Source organism: Lagopus leucura, unplaced genomic scaffold, assembly GCF_019238085.1.
Source record: "Lagopus leucura isolate 7727_CA_CO unplaced genomic scaffold, USGS_WTPT01 Super-Scaffold_100030, whole genome shotgun sequence".
Taxonomy (NCBI): domain Eukaryota; kingdom Metazoa; phylum Chordata; class Aves; order Galliformes; family Phasianidae; genus Lagopus; species Lagopus leucura.
The window spans coordinates 248870-267605 of record NW_024962281.1 but is presented as its reverse complement, the minus strand read 5'-3'; the positions used below and the strand labels follow the sequence as shown (position 1 = coordinate 267605).

The 18736-nt window shown below is 46.4% G+C and overlaps 1 protein-coding gene across 1 annotated transcript in view; it reads left to right on the top strand.

Moving 5' to 3' along the window:
* Positions 1 to 17934, top strand: part of STK32A (serine/threonine kinase 32A) — an 18260-nt gene extending 326 nt beyond the window's left edge. The window contains exons 2-12 of the mRNA XM_042881797.1: positions 1145 to 1200; positions 2106 to 2257; positions 2336 to 2509; positions 5770 to 5807; positions 10234 to 10323; positions 11749 to 11846; positions 13236 to 13352; positions 13906 to 14031; positions 15044 to 15172; positions 16495 to 16559; positions 16833 to 17934. Coding sequence (XP_042737731.1) covers positions 1145 to 1200; positions 2106 to 2257; positions 2336 to 2509; positions 5770 to 5807; positions 10234 to 10323; positions 11749 to 11846; positions 13236 to 13352; positions 13906 to 14031; positions 15044 to 15172; positions 16495 to 16559; positions 16833 to 16923 — 1136 coding nt within the window. The 3' untranslated portion in view covers positions 16924 to 17934. The remainder of the gene's footprint in view (positions 1 to 1144; positions 1201 to 2105; positions 2258 to 2335; positions 2510 to 5769; positions 5808 to 10233; positions 10324 to 11748; positions 11847 to 13235; positions 13353 to 13905; positions 14032 to 15043; positions 15173 to 16494; positions 16560 to 16832) is intronic.
* Positions 17935 to 18736: the final 802 nt, after the last annotated feature.

Genomic DNA, 18736 nt, shown 5'->3' with positions numbered 1-18736 from the left:
TGAGACGCCCGGGGACGCTGCCAGGCAGTCTGAGAGCAGGGAAGAAACTGCTGTTCTGCAGGAAGGAAGGTTTGTTTGGAGCACAGCTCAAGGAGTGGGACGAGGAGTAGCAGAAGAGCCCGGCAATGTGTGTCCTTCAGAGCTTTAGGTTCAGTGGGAGAACTGCTGCAGAGCTGGGCCGACAGCCCCAGCAGGAGGGGCACTGAGAGCAGCCACGCAGGCTGGTTTTGCTGCTGCCAAATGGTAGAGGTGGCACTTAAGGATCATTCCATAAATACAGTTCCTGCTGCATGACTGAGCTCATTAATTCCATATGGGCTTTCCCATGAGTACAGTAACAAAGTGCATAGATAATACAAATAAAATACAAACAAAAGATGAGAACTTAGATGACTTATAAACTGTTCTTACACAGAGAAGAATGCCAATCAAATACTGATCAATCTTGAATTGTTAAAAATGAACAGTCGAAATTCTTCCCGAGTGAAATTCTCAGTTTGTTCCAATGCTTCATAGAAAATGTGTGATGTTTATCAGGCCCAACGAAATGCTGAGTGCTACACATGTGGGGAAGGGCAGTTAGGGCAGATCTGATCAGGATTCCTCTGTACTGAAGTTTACTGGCACAGCTGATAGAGACACGAGGGAGAAAAAACATCAGTGGTGTGAGACCTTCCTGGAGATCTCATTCCTGGCACATCCAATGTCGAATACTGGCATCTTCTTTCATGAATACTTCTTGTGCTAACTCAGGTGGCTGACACTTCTCTCTTTCCTGACCACCTTCCTCGGGGTGCTGTGTCCAGGCTGTGAGATGGAAACTAATCTGATTTTCGTTGTCTGCTCCCTCTGCTGAGTCCTGCCTGGTTCAAGGCGCTTTGTGCCGTATCAGCTCCTACGGCTGAGGAATAAATGCTCTCTGGAGCGACACAGTGACCTGTGCAGGTGCTGTCCTTTGAATGGGCAGATGGGCTGGAAAGAAAAATCTGCTAAACCCCAAATTTTAAACAACCCCGTGTCTTCAAAAACAACAGGAAGATGCTGGAGAACACTTCAGGTTTTTTTCTCTTGTGAAGAATTAGAAATAACTTCATCCAACTGCTGCTCAGCCATTTTGCATTTGAATGTTTGCTGTTTCTTGCAGTCACCTTCGACCATTTTGAGATACTGCGAGCGATTGGGAAGGGCAGCTTTGGAAAAGTAAGTAGTGTGTGAGTAAATCAGCATTGGGAAAGCTGGAAACAACGGAGAGAGGGGGAAATTAGAGAGGCTTTAATGAGAGCAAAGAGAAGAAAAAATGCTGCACTGTCAGTGAGATCTACTGAGCATCAGCTCATCAAGCTGGTCAAGAAAGAATCAGAGCCAATTCTTCATCCACTCCATAACCACAAACGATATTACAGGAGGTTAAACAGTGATAAATCAAACGGCCTGAATTGTCTGTGTTTCTGGATAAACATCTCCCAAGTTTCTGCAGCAAAACACTGAATATCATGATACGTATTTAGCAAAGGGCTACGCCCACATAAAAGCCTTGGCGGCATCTTTTTAAGGGAACATCTGTCTGTGGAACAGTGTTTGTTATTAAGCATCACATTACAGTCACATCAGTTTTATTTTTATTGTTATGAAATTTCATGGTTTTAGATGTTAGCAGAAATTTCAAAGGTCATTTCCCTTTTCATGAGGGCACACAGATCCCATAACTGAGATGTGCCTCATGTACAGAGTGAGAGAAAGACTTGTGGGTGGAAAAACAAAAAAGGTTGATCAAAACTTTGCAAATTCATCCTCAAACTGTCATGGAAAGAAATCTGGAGAGAGAAAGGAGGAAGAACCCTAAATATTTGGTTTTGCACACTCACAGACTCAGTTTTTCACTGATACGTTCCTTCCCCTCATCCTCCCACAGCAAAAACTGTCCTTTGGGAGAACATGGGATGAGGTGTTCGCTGAGGTACTCAGTGGCAATGTCTGAGCTGCAGAGCAGCACATGGAGCTGGACTTGGCTGAGGGGCTCTGTGAAAGACACCCAGAGGCCATGCTTCATCTGTGTTGATTTGTTGGCAAATCATCTCTGATGGATCACTCATTTACTCGTTTAGGTCTGTGTTGTACAAAAGAATGACACCAAGAAAATGTATGCCATGAAATACATGAACAAGCAGAAGTGTGTGGAGCGTAATGAAGTGAGGAATGTCTTTAAGGAGTTGCAGATCATGCAAGGCCTGGAACACCCCTTCCTGGTTAATCTCTGGTAAGGCATTTCTCCTTTGCTCTCTGGTAAGTCTGTTGTTAGCTAGAGAAACCTCTGAGCATGTTTATGCCGTGGCAGGTACTCATTCCAAGACGAAGAGGACATGTTCATGGTGGTAGACTTGCTGCTCGGAGGGGACCTGCGGTACCACCTCCAACAGAACGTGCGATTCCAGGAAGGCACTGTGAAACTGTTCATCTGTGAGCTGGTGTTGGCCCTCGACTACCTCCAGAGCAGACACATCATCCACAGGTCAGCTGGGTCCTCCATAGGTGGATGGAATTCGTGGGCTGCAGAAGGGGCTGATTTTTCCTCCATGATTTGACAGGACAAGCAGAACCTTCAGAGCTAAACAAACTACCCCACGTACATTGGCTTTTGTGTAAAACGGTGTACATTTTTCAGAGAAAAGCATTTCTCTCGTGTGACATTTCCCATTCCTGATTTATTAAGTGATGTAGACCTCAGAGGTCCAAGACTTTTGGCTCAGCGTTGGCTAACTAGGGCATCAGCAGGGATGGAGTTAGAATGGGTTAAAAAACAGGGCAAGGGCAGAAAATTATCACATTTATAATCCCAGAGACAGCATTCTTGTGAGGTGTAAAAAATAAAGCATGGCACAAATTTAGGGTTGACATGATCCTGGTGGTTAGCAAAAGAAGGAATGCACTATTCAAGGCTGATGAGCACTTGCTTCTGTCCAGGAGCATACACCTGCCATTCCTGATGTGTGAAAGCAGAAAGGTTGCCTCCATGCTCCGGTGGGCCCTCCTCATTTGCAGAGAACCCCAGCGGACCAAAAAGATTTTGCTCTTCTTTCTTATGAGACAGGCTTCCTTACATACAGCTGCCAGTTTCTCAGAGTCTTATTTTTCATCCCTCTTGGATTGTTTTCATGAGTCCTTCTTTGTTTGTATGAATACCTGCATAGATTTCTGCCCCACAGTACCCTGACCTTGGCAAGCAGCCGGCACCCTGCTCTGCTCCAGCACTGTGTGCAGCGGGGAGACAGCGGGCACTGAGCTGTGCCTCCACCCCACACCTGCCTGAGTCACCTAATAATGGATGAGCATGAATTAAACATTGGGAAGCGCACACTGAGCTGCCTTTGTCCTGGGCAGCCAGGAGCAAATCTTTGTGCTGCAGGCTTGGTCTAAATAAATCGTGTCAGACATGGGTACAAGAGAAGCACAAGGAGGAAATCTTCTCTACCAGAAATGTGTTGCAATCAGTGGCATTTCCAGGGCTTGTGGGCAGGAAGAGCTGCACAATTTATGATCTAAGGAAAAGCCTGTTCAGGAAACAAACTGCACCTGGTAAAGGTGAGAGGTAACTGGGAATTGATGGTCCCTGTTCTGGGCATAGGGATGCCAGCATAGCTGTGCAGTGCCCCAGCACCCACTCCAGTTGCAGATACGCAGGGAAGAGCCTGGGGGCAAAGCTGCTGTGATTTCCCAGAGGGTTCTCTGCAAACACAGGTTGGATTGTGGAGGTGGAGTGCACATGTGTCCAAGGACAGGTCCCCAAAGGCTGGGTCTGATCCACAAGGCGTATTTCAAGCAGCTGTATGCAGTACAGTATCACAGTACAATGGTTCCATGAAATGTACAGCGAGCTGCAAAATTTGCAAGAGATTTAATAAACGCTGTATCTCAGCGGGACAGGATCAGGTAAAGGGACTCAGCTGAGGAGTGCAACATCCACAGCTGGGAATGGCTGGGAGTGGCAGGAGAGATGCAAACAACTGTTCACATTGTCTGAACAGTGCTGTGTGCAGACAGCAGAGCGATGGCTTCAGTTATTTCTCTCTGTACACAGAAAGGTAGGAAATGGTTGTTAACCTTTTCAGGCTAGGAAAGGTCTGTGCTCAGCCCAGGAGGAGCAGGACTGCAGAGGACTGAAAGCTGCTATGTGGTAATCAGATATATGTTCTCTCCTGGATCACAGATGGCCAGGTGAGGTAAAAGTGTACCTTTTGCAGTTGTAAAGGCTGAAAGCTGCTCCCTCCTCACCGTGCCCTGTGCAGCATCTGCACACCCAGGGCATCGATGTGCTGCCCCCACTCCGCACCTCCCACAGTGCCCAGAGCTGTGCTGGCTCAGTGCGAGAGCAGGCAATGGGTGCTGGTGTAATTAGGTCATTAAGAGCAGCTAATACCTTGTAAAGCCATTCAGGCGCACTCAGGAGGTGTATCAGGTGTACATCTCCCTTCAATGGAACGCCTTTTATTACAGCTTTGCTACAGGGGTTTGTTGCTCTTTTGTTCAGGAACAAAGCCTGCAGGAACCTGTTTGTTTCCAGAGCTCACGGCAGGGATGAGCTCAGCCAGGCATCCGCAGCTCCCTCTAATCAAAATAAATGACATTTACTCATTTCCATTCACTGTTCTCTTAGTAGCAGACAGAGAAAGCAGGCCACATTCTCATGGACTGGAAGCGGGGTTCTCTGCAGCACTTCCACAGAGGAACGGGTTCCTGTTAAGGTTATTCCTTCCATTTCTCCCTTACGGGATGGGGCTGTTTTCACAATTTGTTATTACAATCATTGTCACTTTGTGCTGTAGAGCACAAGCCGTATTTTGTTCATCCTTTTTCTCCTCACTTTGCATTTTTCTTCTCCAACCTTTGATGCCCCTCACGCTCCCTGCTGTTACCCCAAGGGTGAGGTATTTGTTAGTGTGCCCACAGCTGGTAACTGAGATGCATCAGATGCAGTGGTGATGAATTTCCCTGCTGTGTCAATTTCTCAGTAGCCTGGAGGAAAGAAGTTTATAAGCAGCAGCATGGGTGACTTTTATCCTTCTGAAGAAAATGAAAGCATTAATCAATAAAATCCTAATCAGAGCATCAGAACATCTGTTCTACTTTCTGTAGGGTCTACACATTAAAAGCCAAAGGTAGAAATTTGGCAAGCATTTAAATGAATGCAATTCTGATTTTGTAATTTTTATTCCTGTAATACAAAGCACACTTTTTTTAGAGAGCCTTCCTGCTTTTGCACCTTTTGTCCCTCATTGCAGAAACTCCATTGTGTGCCATTAAGGCACACAAACACTTTCCTTGTTGTGCCACTCTGATGTTCCACCTGCAGCTGAATGGCTCCAGTGATGCCAAAAGAATAAGAGCAACAATGGACGCCATTTGTCTGCTTCACTCCAACATGTGATTTTTACTGGGTAAACGGCAAACAACTTCCATAGAGTATTATACTGAGACAGAGCATGAAGTAACTAAAAAGGTAAAAAGCAGCTTTTGACACTGTGGCTGGAGTATCCGGGTGCTGCTGGCCCTGGCAGTCACATCTCTACCTCTATTTCTGCTTTTGCTGCTTGAGAAGCTGTTCTCCTGTGCTGAAATCAAACCCTGCAGAAACATCAGAGCTGAAGAACTCCAACAAAAGATTTTTCTGAGGTGTAATTCCCTCTACAGCCTACAGCTTGGTTACTCAGAAATCTCCCGCAGCGTTGCTTCACGCCACATCCCCAGCTGAATGGCTGTTTCCTTCTCTCTTAGGGACATCAAGCCTGACAACATCTTGCTGGACGAGCACGGTAAGTGCCGCTTACCCCCTAGTCATTCATATGTATAAAAGCAGGGACAGAAATAGTAAACCTGTGCTGAGTTTTCAGTGCTCACAGCTTTCCTCACTTTGTGTTGCTTTCTTTTCTGGTCCACAAGCAGTCTGGAGAATTACTGCCCTTGCGTGCTTGGGATGATGATGACTTCTTTTAGAGGAGCAGCACTGGGTGCGTTCAGTGCACTGTGTATCCCACATTGGTGGGCAATTTCCTGGGGTTATATTGGTGTTTAATCAACCCTGCTGTAGACTGATTCAGTGGCATTTCTGGAGGGCGTTGCAGGTCAGATGTATTCTGTGCTGTTTGGACTCAGCTTCCAAGCAGTTCTCATTTTAAAGCCTCTGCAGTTGCTTTCAATATACCCAAAATGTAGTAATCTGAGCAGAAGTGTAAGCACAGTTGCAGTTGTAACTTATGCGCATAAACAGAATGTGTTACAGTTGCACAGAACATCTTCATTCACATATTTCTTCTTTCTTGAGCTTTTATCTTGGGGAGGAAGCTCTGAAGAGGACTTAGGCCTGGATGCACTACATAGAGAGAGAGCTATACATTTTCCTAACTATAGTCCTGTTCCATCACTGAATACACTTGGTTTTACCCTGGCAAAGTTGCTCCAGTGAAGAGCTGTTCTGACACCGATCAGCTTTTAAGTCATTAAAAAAGAAATTAGTATTTCAATATTTTCTGGAAATACATATAGTGTCTTGTGAGAAATCTTCATTAACAGCTCCAATAAAGCTATTTCAAGAGCAAGTGCCAGCAAAGGAGCAAGGCGTATCTGAGTGCGTTATCACTGCAGAGGTTTCAACACTGATGCTGACATCCTGAAGAATCACTGCTGTTCTTGCACATAACCAGGCTCCCCTGCATCCAAGCCCAGGCTCCCAGTCTGCCCATGGCCTCCGCTTTCAAAGCACCAGTTTATTTATGGAGGAACTGCAGCACAGCAAACAGGGGACCAGCACTGCCCAGCCACGCAGTGCCCACACAGGGCCAGATGCCCAGGGCTACTCTCCGAGCAGCGCTGTGACTCCAGGCACTGCAGGACCACAGGAATGTAGGTCAGCATCCTTGTATAGAGGAAGGCAGGGCAGGAAGGCACTGTGCGACTCTGCAGCTCCGCAGAGTGGCACCTACAGGCTTCCATTACAGATCACCTGCAGACCTCCATTATGACTGCAATTTGGGATGATTTTTGAGCCTGTTCTCTATCACTGTGGTGTTTTAAGTGTCTGCTGTAGAGGTTTCAGAGTTATTTCTGGTGATCGTGCCCTTGGCTTCAGTGTCCTTATGGCCATGCTTCTATTTCTTTTCCTCTTGCATCTTCAGCTAAAAATGCATCCTCTTGTGCATATAGAAAACTGTAAGGGGAAACAGATTTTTCTGTCCCCTGTGTATATATTATTAGGGCACATTTATCTCCATCTAGCCTCACAGATTCTGCTTGTTCTTACTTATGGAACAAAGCTGAAGAACCTCATTCTCCCTCCTCCTTCACCAGGCATTCTGTGCTGTTATCAAAAAATGCACGCTGTTTACTAACCATGGTTCTTCACTGAGATCAGGTCTCTCCAAACATGAGGCACCTAGAAACCTTCAGCAGTCCAGCTGCAGCCTTTTGCCCCCATTATCCCCATGCTCCCAGCTCAGCCCTTCAGCAGTAATGTGCCACCTTCTGTTGTCACCCATCACCCTCCTGTAGTTCAGCACAGAAATGCAGTTTTGCCTGTTGCAAAGCTCAGTGCAGCTTTGGTGCCAATGCCTGGCAGGTCAGAGGAGCCCTGGCACATCTCTGGCTGTGTGGAGGAGTCTGGTTCAGATTGCTGATGGTGCACTGCCTCGTGATACTATGCACTGACATGTATCACCTGCTGCAAATTGTTACCAACATACCTGATGTGCTTAATATTCTTTAAAACAATCTTAGCTGAATTGAGAGAAGCCTTTGTTTTTCTCTTCCTTCCTCCTTCAGAGGTGTTCTGGAAAGGTAAAGGGATTATGTAGTAACAGAAGTGCTGCATTTAACAGCAAAATTCTTTGCTCACCACAGAGCACAAAGTCCTTCTCCGCTCTGCATGCAATACTCACAGGGGAGCGCTGCACTCTCAGAACCCAAGATTTGATTTGGAAGTGCCACTTCCCAGCAGACGAGGAGATGTGGGGAAGGACACGTGCTCAGAGTGCAGCTCTGGCTGTGCTGCTCAGACACCAGCTGCAATTAGAGATGCTGAACTATCAGGAGAACACAGGCCTTGGAGTCTGACTTGAAAACTCCGCAGCAGCACACAGTGCTCTCCTCCTGTCCACCAACAGCTATGTCTGCTCAACCTGACCACTCTGCCCTGTACAGCTGCAGTTCAACACAACTACATTCCATGAAGTCCCACTGCACAGAGCTCCTTCCTGTTGTCTATGCCATTGTTTGATGTGCTCCCAAGTGGGAACATTTAAAAACTTGTGGTTTGTTTGAAGTGAATCACTGAAAGGATGCATCCAGAGAAGGGCACATTTGTGCTTGGAATAGCAAATTCTTACTAAATCTCTGATTTACATTTATCAAAACACCTCCCCACACAGTGGAATGAGAGATAAAAGAAAAGAATACAAGGACGTAGAGGACATCTCAAGACAAGAAAATCCTGTATCATCCTTTCCTTCCAAGCACTCCCCAGCGATCTGATCACAACTCCTTCACAGGAAGGGAGGAAGCAAGGACCTGACTGATGTTGTACAGCACTGACAGCAGCAAGGAGGGACGTGCTCCAAACTTGCAGCATGCGAGAGATTCTTTGCCTCTCACCCAGGGTCTTCCAGCAGTTCACATGGCTCACAGAAAGACCTCTGCATTTCTTCCTTCAGAATGGAGCCTGGAAGCACCACAGCTCTGTTAAGGAGCTGTTTTGTGTCTCAGTGGAACTAACAGCCCACAGAGCACGCAGTGAAGAAAGGTCTGACCCAATGAACTGGACAACTGGCAGACAGGCTGTCCTGTGAGCAGTGCGCACCTTCTGCTGAATCTGACTGAAAACGAAGCCGCTGAAACACCAGACAACCACTCATGGGAGGGGGCCAGAGGATGAGTTTGTCTTTTCCAGATGCTGATATGGGGCTGGAAGTTCAGTGGCTGAGGAATGATCCCAGACCAATGGTACTGTGGGCTGCCCGCCTGCCCTGCACACCCATGCTGTGCTCTGACCATGGCTGATTCAGGGCAGGGAAGAGAGAGCTCCTGCACTCTATGCAGTGTTGTTGGAAAGCTGCGTGCAGAACAGGGATGTGATGCAGGATTTTTTAGCTAATAACAAACTGTACTTCTGTTCCCTTGTTTTCTCCAGCTAGATCAGATATTTGCAGCAGGCAAATTTGGTCACTGCTCATACATAATGTATTTCTGTGCAAATGTAAGGATTGGCTTCAATATTTTATGGCATCCAGAGAGGACAGCATATGTTCACTGCCAAAGTACAGATTTTTAGCCATAAGGACAATCACATTCTACTTTAACTCATGAAGTAAAGCAGCAATGAATTTCCAGCTGCTGAAATTCACGAGTGAATATTGTCCCAGTACCTCCATCAGTAAAAACCACTTCCATTTGATCTCTGTGGTTAAGAAAACAACAGCAATTCAGCCACCCCCTGTGGCAGTGTCTGCAAAACAACATCACAGCGTTCCCTGGATTTAATTATGAGTCCAACACTGTCAGAGATTAAGTAGTTCATTGCCTTACAAGAAAATGCACGAGACCAGGAAGAAGCCAGCATTTAATCAGAAGAATTAGGCCAGGTTAACCTCTAAGGTTCAAAGAAGTTCACTTCAGGGAAGTCGGCCCCGTATTGATTACCTGCACTGCTGTACTCCATGGGTTTGCTCACTGATAGCTCAAGGAATAAGGAGTAATAAATTAAGTACTTGTCAAAAAAGAAAAAGTAACCAATCAGCCACAAGCCCCGTGGAGGTGCTTCTATTCTCATCCCTACTTATCACATTCATCTTCACATTTCCTTCTCAGTTTGCAGGCAATAGTTGCACACATTGCAGCACATTGAGCAGAAACCATGCTCAAAAGCACCAAGAAATCCTTGATAAAACAAACACCACTGAAACGAGCTCACAAACCTCACAAGGCACATTCAAAGACAGAAAATAGTGCACAGTGACAACTATGAAAACACCGATATTTCACTCCCAGAGGATAAATAAGGGTTATTTCCTCTAACAAGATACAGTTATAAGCAGCCTATATGCTAAATGCTTTCTATCAGTTCTGGCATGAGAAATTTCCACATGGAAACTACTTTCCATTGGATACTTTACTTTGATAACCTTCTGATGGAAAGTTATTTCTTTGTGAAATTAAAGCACATCTGTTTACACTTCAATCTCTGCCTTCCAGGACACGTGCACATCACCGACTTCAACATTGCCACAATGCTGACTAAAGAAACTCAAGTCACCACAATCGCTGGCACAAAGCCGTATATGGGTAAGAGCCAATGAACACTGTGCTCCTGAATTGCCATCTTACAGACCTGAATCGATAACCATGGTAAAACATCACTCCAGTTCCTCATCACACAAGCACAGCTGATAGAGCAGAATACCACTGATGTACGTGGGAGAAATCAGGGCTGGAGTATGCAGGAAATGAACCACAGAGAAGCCAGGTGAATGCTAATGGAGCTCAGGTGGAAACGTCACACAGAGAAGCCTTTGCATTTAAGAAAGCAGGAGTGTGACACTTCTGAGTGAAGCAAAAGCACCCAGAAGTCTTTCTATACAGCTAACACTAAAAACAAAACTCTCACAAACCAGTGCAGTCTCCCACAAATCCCTTCCCAAAGCTTCTGCAGACATCAGGCCCTGGGGAGGGGGACAAGGAGGCTCCTTCTCATCAGGACCACCTCAACACCACCTGGCGCAATCACTGTAAAGAGGAGCAAATGCACAAAAGGAAAATGCTGCTCTTTGGGTTTGGTTTTATTTTATTCAGAGCAGTTCTTCCTACCCATCTTGTAGGAAAATAACTACAGTATTTTATTCCCTTCATCTTAGAAGGGAAATGTATTGGCTGAGGAGGAGCCTTCCAGCCCCTGCCCACTCCGTATCGCTGACCTGCCCTGAAAGGTTGTGGCTCTCAGACTCTGCTCAGTTAAATTGTGCCTCTCCTTGCCTGAACACACCAGAACTCAGAACTTTGGGTGCTTTATGTGATATGGGAAAGTGAGCCTGGAGAGCCTCTACATGGTTTGGGGAGTTACATAAAGCATTCTGTAATGCAAATAATTTGGATTATATTTCTCATATAGACATTCACATCACATTGGTGGCTGCTCTGAGACAGCTACTGTGTGACCTAACAAAGACTGAAAAATGAAATGGTGCAAGCAAGCCCATGCTTCAAGCTCGTGTAGCACCCTGCACCCCTTAGTAAGGGGCCAATAGACCAGCCATGTACCCTTGTTCCAAAGTAAAAGCAGAAATGGGTGTGTAATGCTATAACGCAATGGAGAGCACTGATAGCAGAGTAGCTAAGTCTTTGACTACAGCAAACGAGGACAAGCCCAAATGCAACACACACACACACAAAATGCTGCTTACCTTTAGAAGACCTCAGGTTTGCAGGGAACTCCAGAGAAACACCCTCACCTCTGGGCTGGGAAGAGGTGGATCCTGACTCCAACCCTTCCATCAAGTACCTTGCATATAGCTGAGCTCCCCTGGGTTGGCCCTGCCTTCCCACCAGGTGCCCAATCACTGCTTCAGCCCATAACTCATCATTTCTGCTACAAGGTGATCTGCTGATTTGTGCCCTGGGATGCTTTCTGTGTCACTGCATCAAGCATTCTGTACTGCTGCTTTTAACTCAGGATTGCAACAATGTGAATGATCTCTTTTCTGTATTTCACAGCACCTGAGATGTTTAACTCTACAAAACCCATCGGCTATTCCTTTGCTGTGGACTGGTGGTCACTTGGAATCACTGCTTATGAGCTGCTCAGGGCCCGGGTACGGAGCACACAGCGCTGATGCCTCTGTCCCTCTCTTTCCTTAAGCATGCTGTTGGAGGGGCTGATGCTTTGTAACAGGGAGGAAAGTTCTGAGACAGATTTTAGGCCCTAAGGTTTTTTACAGCATGGGCAGCAGAAATCAAATCTTCATCAGAGCTTTTGTGATCACAGCTATGATCACATTGCCATTCAGAAGAGCACATCGCAGCAGCTCCTTGCTCTGTCTGAGGGCTTCTCAGGTGACCTTACTTGCAGGCAGTTGATCAGAGCAGTGCTTTGGAAGCGCTGTGTAAAAAGTGGGATACCATTTTTTGAATGACATTCTTATAAGCTAAAGGCGATTGAAAACCTTGAGAGGCTGAAGGCTACGTTTGGTAAAGGAGGGCAAAACACCTTTAAAAAATGCTGCAGCCAATTTTTGCAGGGAGCCTAAAAGTATTTTTCACAAAAATGTAAAAAACAGAGGGTGAGCAATCTTGACAGCGCACATTAAGGGGATGTCAGTCTGAACTGATGGGTAACTGTAAAAATATTAATATAAATCTGAGTTTTCTATTTGTAAATTTAAATTAATCGCAGGACTGCCCATGGCATTGGATTTTTGACTTGGTGGTAGCAGTGGATACATAGTGAGGGACTCGGGGGGTCGCGGCACAGTGGTGAGCAGTGGCAGCTCTGACAGCAGTGGCACTGGGCGGACCTCGAGGTGCCTTCGGTGTCTGTGTGCGGTGGCACCATGCACGCAGTTGCATCTGACATCGTGTCCGTGTTGTTTAAATGCACTTGTAGCAGCTCCCCATGCACACACTGTAGAAATCCGGGAGTTAAAGATGCTTCCCAGCAGCACTCTTCCATTGCACGCAGTATCCAAGCACAGCAGTGCGGTTGCTCCATGCAGAGGCTGAGAGGTGGCCATTTCCCCGCATGCAGCCTGGCAGCTCAGGGTCGGGTGCCCGACTGCTGTGCAGCCACGCATGCAGAGCGTCCTGCAGTGCCGGACCGGCGGCTCTCAGCCTTTGCTGGAACGGCGCTTTTCCATGAGGCGTGAAAAATCCCGCTCCATTTCCCTTCTGTCACAGCCAATATGAGCAAAGAACTGAAAACACAGAGGCATCTTACAGAAACATTGGGAACGCTGGCGAGGCTGAGGAAGACAAAGCTGGACACTGACTGATGGCTCCTATCTGTCATCCAGCCATTATTGCTGTCCTCTGGCATTATTACTGTGCTTATTTCAGATGAGCTCAAGACCTGACAGGCAGAGATTTCAGTGGGGGGGTTGGGGAATGTGCTTAGAGATTTTGTTTGGAGCCGCCTTGCTCTGAAAAGATTTCTGAAGGAGCTGAAAAGATACACTAAAATGCTTTCCTTGTTGCACTTTTCACAGAGGCCGTATCATATTCGCTCCAACACTTCCACACATGAAATTGCTCACGTATTTAAGACTGCTACAGTGATGTACCCTGCTGCTTGGTCTGAGGAAATGGTGATGCTGATCAAAAAGGTGAGGGCTGCTGTGGCATTGGAGCACGTTGGGGCTGGGATCCACTTCCACTGCGCCCCACTGACATTTCTTGAGGGAAATGGTGGAGATTCACTGAAAACTGTATCCAGACTCAGTGCTGGTGACCTTCAGGTAGTGCTGTATGTCAAACAGCCAGCTTTTAATGACAGAGCTCGTTAATGTCGCCATCAGCCAACGGCACTGCTCTCTGGGCTGATGGTGATGGTGCTCATGTTGGCAGCCCAGGATGGATCTCTGCTGAGGACACAGCGTTCACTTCCAGGGTTTCTCCTACAACTTCGTCTCTCTGGAGTGATGTAACTTAGAAGTTCTGATACACATGTCCACAAATTTGACTAAAAACTTGCATAAACGTTTTATGATTTTTTCCAATAATGAAAAGATTTGCAAAAAAATGCTGATAATATTGAAATCCCTCAATGCCATGAAATTTATGCAATTTCATGTGGTCAGGATGGGAGGGCAGGACTGTGGGAGAGTGAGCAGGCACACCATTTTCATTCTAACCTCTTTCCTTTCACTCTTGCTACAGTTGCTCGAGACAAATCCTGACAAGCGTTTTTCTCAGCTGAAAGATATCCAGGACTTTCCCTATCTGTCAGATGTAAACTGGAATGCTGTTCTCCAGAAGAGGATAATGCCAGAATTCATTCCTACGGTGAGCAGTGTTAAGTTTGAAAGGTCCTTAAGGTGCCCAGTCCCCGTCACAGCCTGCATCCTGTCCTTGTCCCTTCAACCAAATCAGAGTGGGAACATCTCACCATTCCCATAAAAACAGTAGGTGCCCTTAGCACAGGGGAGGACAGGCAAGAGCACGATTTTCACTTTCTGGTGAGTCTGATGAGGGTTAATGGGTGGTGACTGCAAGGAATGGGCGCCCCAAAGGTGATCCACTCTGTTCATAATAATCTCAAAGTTTCTGTGCGCACACTTGGACTTAAGGGCATGAGCACCATTGGCACTGCAGATAAAATACAGGATGCTGTTGGTTTTGAGCCATCCTCCAATGAACCACCTTCTTTAGCAGCCCTGTTTAGGACCAGCACTCCTAATGCAAAAAATAATGAGCAGAGGGTTCGTTAGCAGCCTGGAGATCACTGTCCATTACAGAACTGTTTCTTCCTGAAGTGACTCTCCCTAACAAATCCATTGTTCACAGGAAAAGAACAAATACGGTAGATTCAGGTTTCTGATTCTTTTTTAATCAAATTAAAGCAGCACAGAGGTAACGTAACTCTCTTTGAAAATAATCCAAGGACTGCTCTGTGCAGTGATGCTCCAGCCGTTTTTCACTTGCAACCAAACAAATGGTGAGCTAAACTGAATGAATATTTAACTGCACGTATTTCCCCTCTGTCAGTGGCTTTCTGTGGTGGATGTATGTGTATTGCTTCAAAACTCATCATGCAGGATTCTGCACGGCCTCAACAGAGGCTGTCACTTTGAAGCAACCAATGGGTTAAATGTAAGTAGTAAGTGTAAAGGGAGCAAACACACCTTGACAGCGCTCCCCCAGCTGAGGGAAGTGCTGAAATATGTCGGATGTGCAGCAGCTGTTCCAGCTATGTGTGCAGTTCTAATTAGTTCATTTTTTACAAAACCCAGATCCCAGACCTGCCCAATTAATGACCAGCACTGCTCACTTAAGGCAACCTTTCTCTCCCCTCCAGAAAGGAAGACTGAACTGTGACCCAACCTTTGAACTTGAAGAGATGATCCTGGAGTCCAAACCTCTTCACAAGAAGAAGAAGCGCCTGGCTAAGAAGGAGAAAGACATCAACAAAAGCAATTCCTCACAGGTAAGAGCAAGCAGGTGCATGCGTGTGGTGAAGGAAGGCTTTCATTCTGTGTGAAAGCCAACTATCACTTAGCAGTACTGCAGCAACCTGTTTGACAGACTGTCTCTTTTCCTTCTGACCAGCTTTATTCCCAAGAGATCCCCCCATCCCTCACCCAGCTGCACCCCTCACAGTGCATCAACCAACACACACTATTGCTTTTCCAAACCTCCAGTTAGGCTGTTACTGTTTTGTATTAGCAGAAACCTTTCTATTTTATTTCCTCTGAAACATCCTCTAGAAAGAGGGAATGGTAACATGTGAATATTGCATTAAGAGTTTCTAAGATGCAAAACACTCCAGAAGCATTGTGCAAGTTTCATGATGCTGGAGAGCCTTTTTGGGTAGGAACTCTTTCTTTCATTCTGTCTCAGGTGCTGCAAAACCAGAGAACATTTCCAGGGCCAACAGTAAGCTAAGAAGAGTCTGTGCTTTGAACATGCAAGCTGGTATCAGAGGGCAAGCTTAGCCAGGTCCTGAGTTTGAGATACTGTCCTACACATGAATATTTGTCAAAATTCCTACTGGCTTCAACAGTGCCAGAATTTCCTCTGTAGATCATAAGGAGCGCTTTGGCTTTCATAAAGCTTCATTATTTTTCATGCCCCATAATTGTTCACTATTGAACATTTCTGTAATAAAGTAATTTAAAGGTCAGATGTGCTGTTGAACATCTTCAGAACTTAAAGATGGATTGGGCTCTCAGGGCTTGGCCCTGCGTAGGGTTTGGCTTTCTCATGCACTCCCAGCCTGCAGCCTCCTCCATTGGCACTGGAGCCAAACACTTGTTTTCCATCGCAATGGCAAGAGTCTGGATAAATTGCAGTGTTGAGACAAGAGTCATACATTTGTTTGGGCATACAGCTATGCAGTTAACACAAGCGACCTGAGCCTGAATGGCTTCTTTCATGTAGACCTTCCACAAGAAATAGCATGATACAGGTCCTGAGCTGTTGCCTCCCTCCTGCACGGTGCAGGAGCTCTTAGGGTACACCTGAGCCCTGGAAGGCTTTGCTGCATGAGCAGTTTTATGCTTCTGAACTCTGAGCTTTTTCTGCAATAGAAAAATGCCTGTGGAAACCCAACATATAATTTGAAGCCTGTATACCTACTGAGTTCTATGTGAGGAGAGTTGTAATGCCATTCTCCCAACTGCAGTGCTGGTGTTGCTTTGGAGCTAAAGATATTGCTGTATCTCCTTGAAAATGCCCTTGCAACATCTTTTTGTGCCAACTGTGAATTTATTCAATTTTTCTTCATCTTTTTCTATTCAAATGTGAAAGGCCTGCCATCTTCAAAAGCATCTAGAGACACTCCAGAGGGACTTCATTGTTTTCAACAGAGAAAAGTAAGTACTGATAAAAAGGCAGCGTACCAAATCCTGTTGCAGAGTAAAAGCTTTTGGCCAGTGAACAGGGATGGGCAGTGACGTTGCTAATGCTGGTTTGAGGCCGGGCTGGCATCCTGTCCATAACAACCCTGCCGTGGCCAGGTCTCTGGGGCCAGCTGCCCCAGCAGCAAGGAGGTGCCTAGAGAAGCTGGTCTGGGGCAGGCAGTGTGAATGGGCAGCCTGCAGGCATCCCCAGGCCCACCAACAGCTCTGCCTCCTGCTCTGCCCTAGGGTGAGACACCAGCACAACGAGATCCAGCAGCAAGCAGCGCTGGCCAAGTGCAGAGGCATGCACAAGGACAGCCAGAACAACAACCTCTGAGAACCACAGCCCTGGCAGCAGGAAGCTCTGGGACTGCCCCTGTAGCTTGCCACCATTCACTAGAAGCAGCCCATGATTTTGCCTTCCATGACAGCAGCAATGTGACTGCGTGAGAAGGGTGAGCTGCTCAGCACTCTTCCACTGGGGTTGGCTGGTTGGTATCACAGCCTAGTGAGTACCAGGCACCCACCCGCAGAACATCACCACCAGCCCTTGTCATGGTGGGATCTGCAGCTGTGAGCCCTGGCTCTTTGGGCCAGGATTCCTGCATGGTCCCTACATGGAGCTGATTTTTCCAGGTGGAAAACACTGCTCTGACTTGTGGCGCCTTCAGTGGCACGCAGCAGTAGCCTCAACTTGCAGAGATCTGCAAACATCCTCAGAAGGGCTGGTGCTGGCAGCAAGCTTCTTCCCCAGCTGGGCAAGGGCAGTGAGGTTCCATTCATGCTTCCACTCCTCACTGCTTGCAGAGCCACCTGGTGCAGAGCCAGGCAGGCACACAGCTGGACAGGGAAGTGATACAGTGACAGCCCATGAGCAGCATCCCAGAGCTTTTCCAGGCCATCCTGAAAAGCCATTCACAAACATGTTAAACTGCTGCAAATTTCTGAGTCTGACGGGTCGTGGCTTCCAACATCAGAGGTAAATTTGAATGCGTACTTTTCATCTCTCTGCTGTTGTCTTCACACTTGATTTAAGCAGCAACAGCTGTGCTCCTGGTGCAGGCTTTGCCAAGAGTGAGATTGACCAAAGCATCTCTATTATGGTAAATGCTAGGTATTATGCTATAATTCAAATGTTTTTGCAGACCAAACCTTTCACCTCTTTATTTGACATTTTTCCTTATCTCAGCAATATAATAAACATGTGATGAACTGTCTGTCTCCCATTTGCCCAAGGGTTCTTGTATCCCCTGTGCCTTCCTGTCTCTCTCCTCTGGCTGAATCTGATTAATTAAAAAAAATCCAAATAAAACAGACAGCAAATGAAAGACTCCTTCCCAGGTAACCAAAAGCCACTATTTCTTCTGAAGTCACTTGCAGTGCAAGGCAGAATAGGTCTGGGAAGGCTGAGTAAAGCCAGGCTGTGACAACAGCCATACCTGTCACCTACAAAGCACTGGGCTACAGCCACCTAGGAGAGGTTCACACATCATAAACCCAGACAAGGGAACTGGCCCTGCTCCTGGCTAGGACAAAGATCAGTGCTGTTGTAATAGCTGACACACACACAAAAAAACCCAAAACCCTGAAGAAGTTGTATGAGAACGCTGCACCTTTAAAAATTCTCCAAAAGATCTCTAAAACAATCTCTGAGGCACAGTCTCAGCTTAATCACTAACAGGCAGCAGCAAAAAATTTCTAATTACTTCATAGCAGAAGTTCACAAAACTTCCAAGTATGAGCAGTTATCCCGACCCCGGCACAACTATTCTGGCTCAGCCCCTTTGAGGACTGCTGCACAGACGACTCATCCTGTCTGAGCTACAGGCATGCAAAAATAAATATTTCAGGGTCAAATACTTCAGGAAAAAAAAAAAAAAAAAGGATTTATTTAGCACTGCTTAGATTGACACTCAATTTTTTCTAATATGTAAAAAACAATCTAATTTTTTTGGATGCTTTGCAACCTGGAGAAGGCAGTGACCCACAGTTGGACACCACCTGACACAGGGAGAGCAATTAACTCACAGGTGTCCACAACCTCAAAATCAGCCCCAGCTGGGAAGGCCTGGGCCACGTCACCACACAGCTGACAGGCACAGCCCACAACGGCCACAACAGGCAGCGGCCAGAGACAGCATGGCCAACGC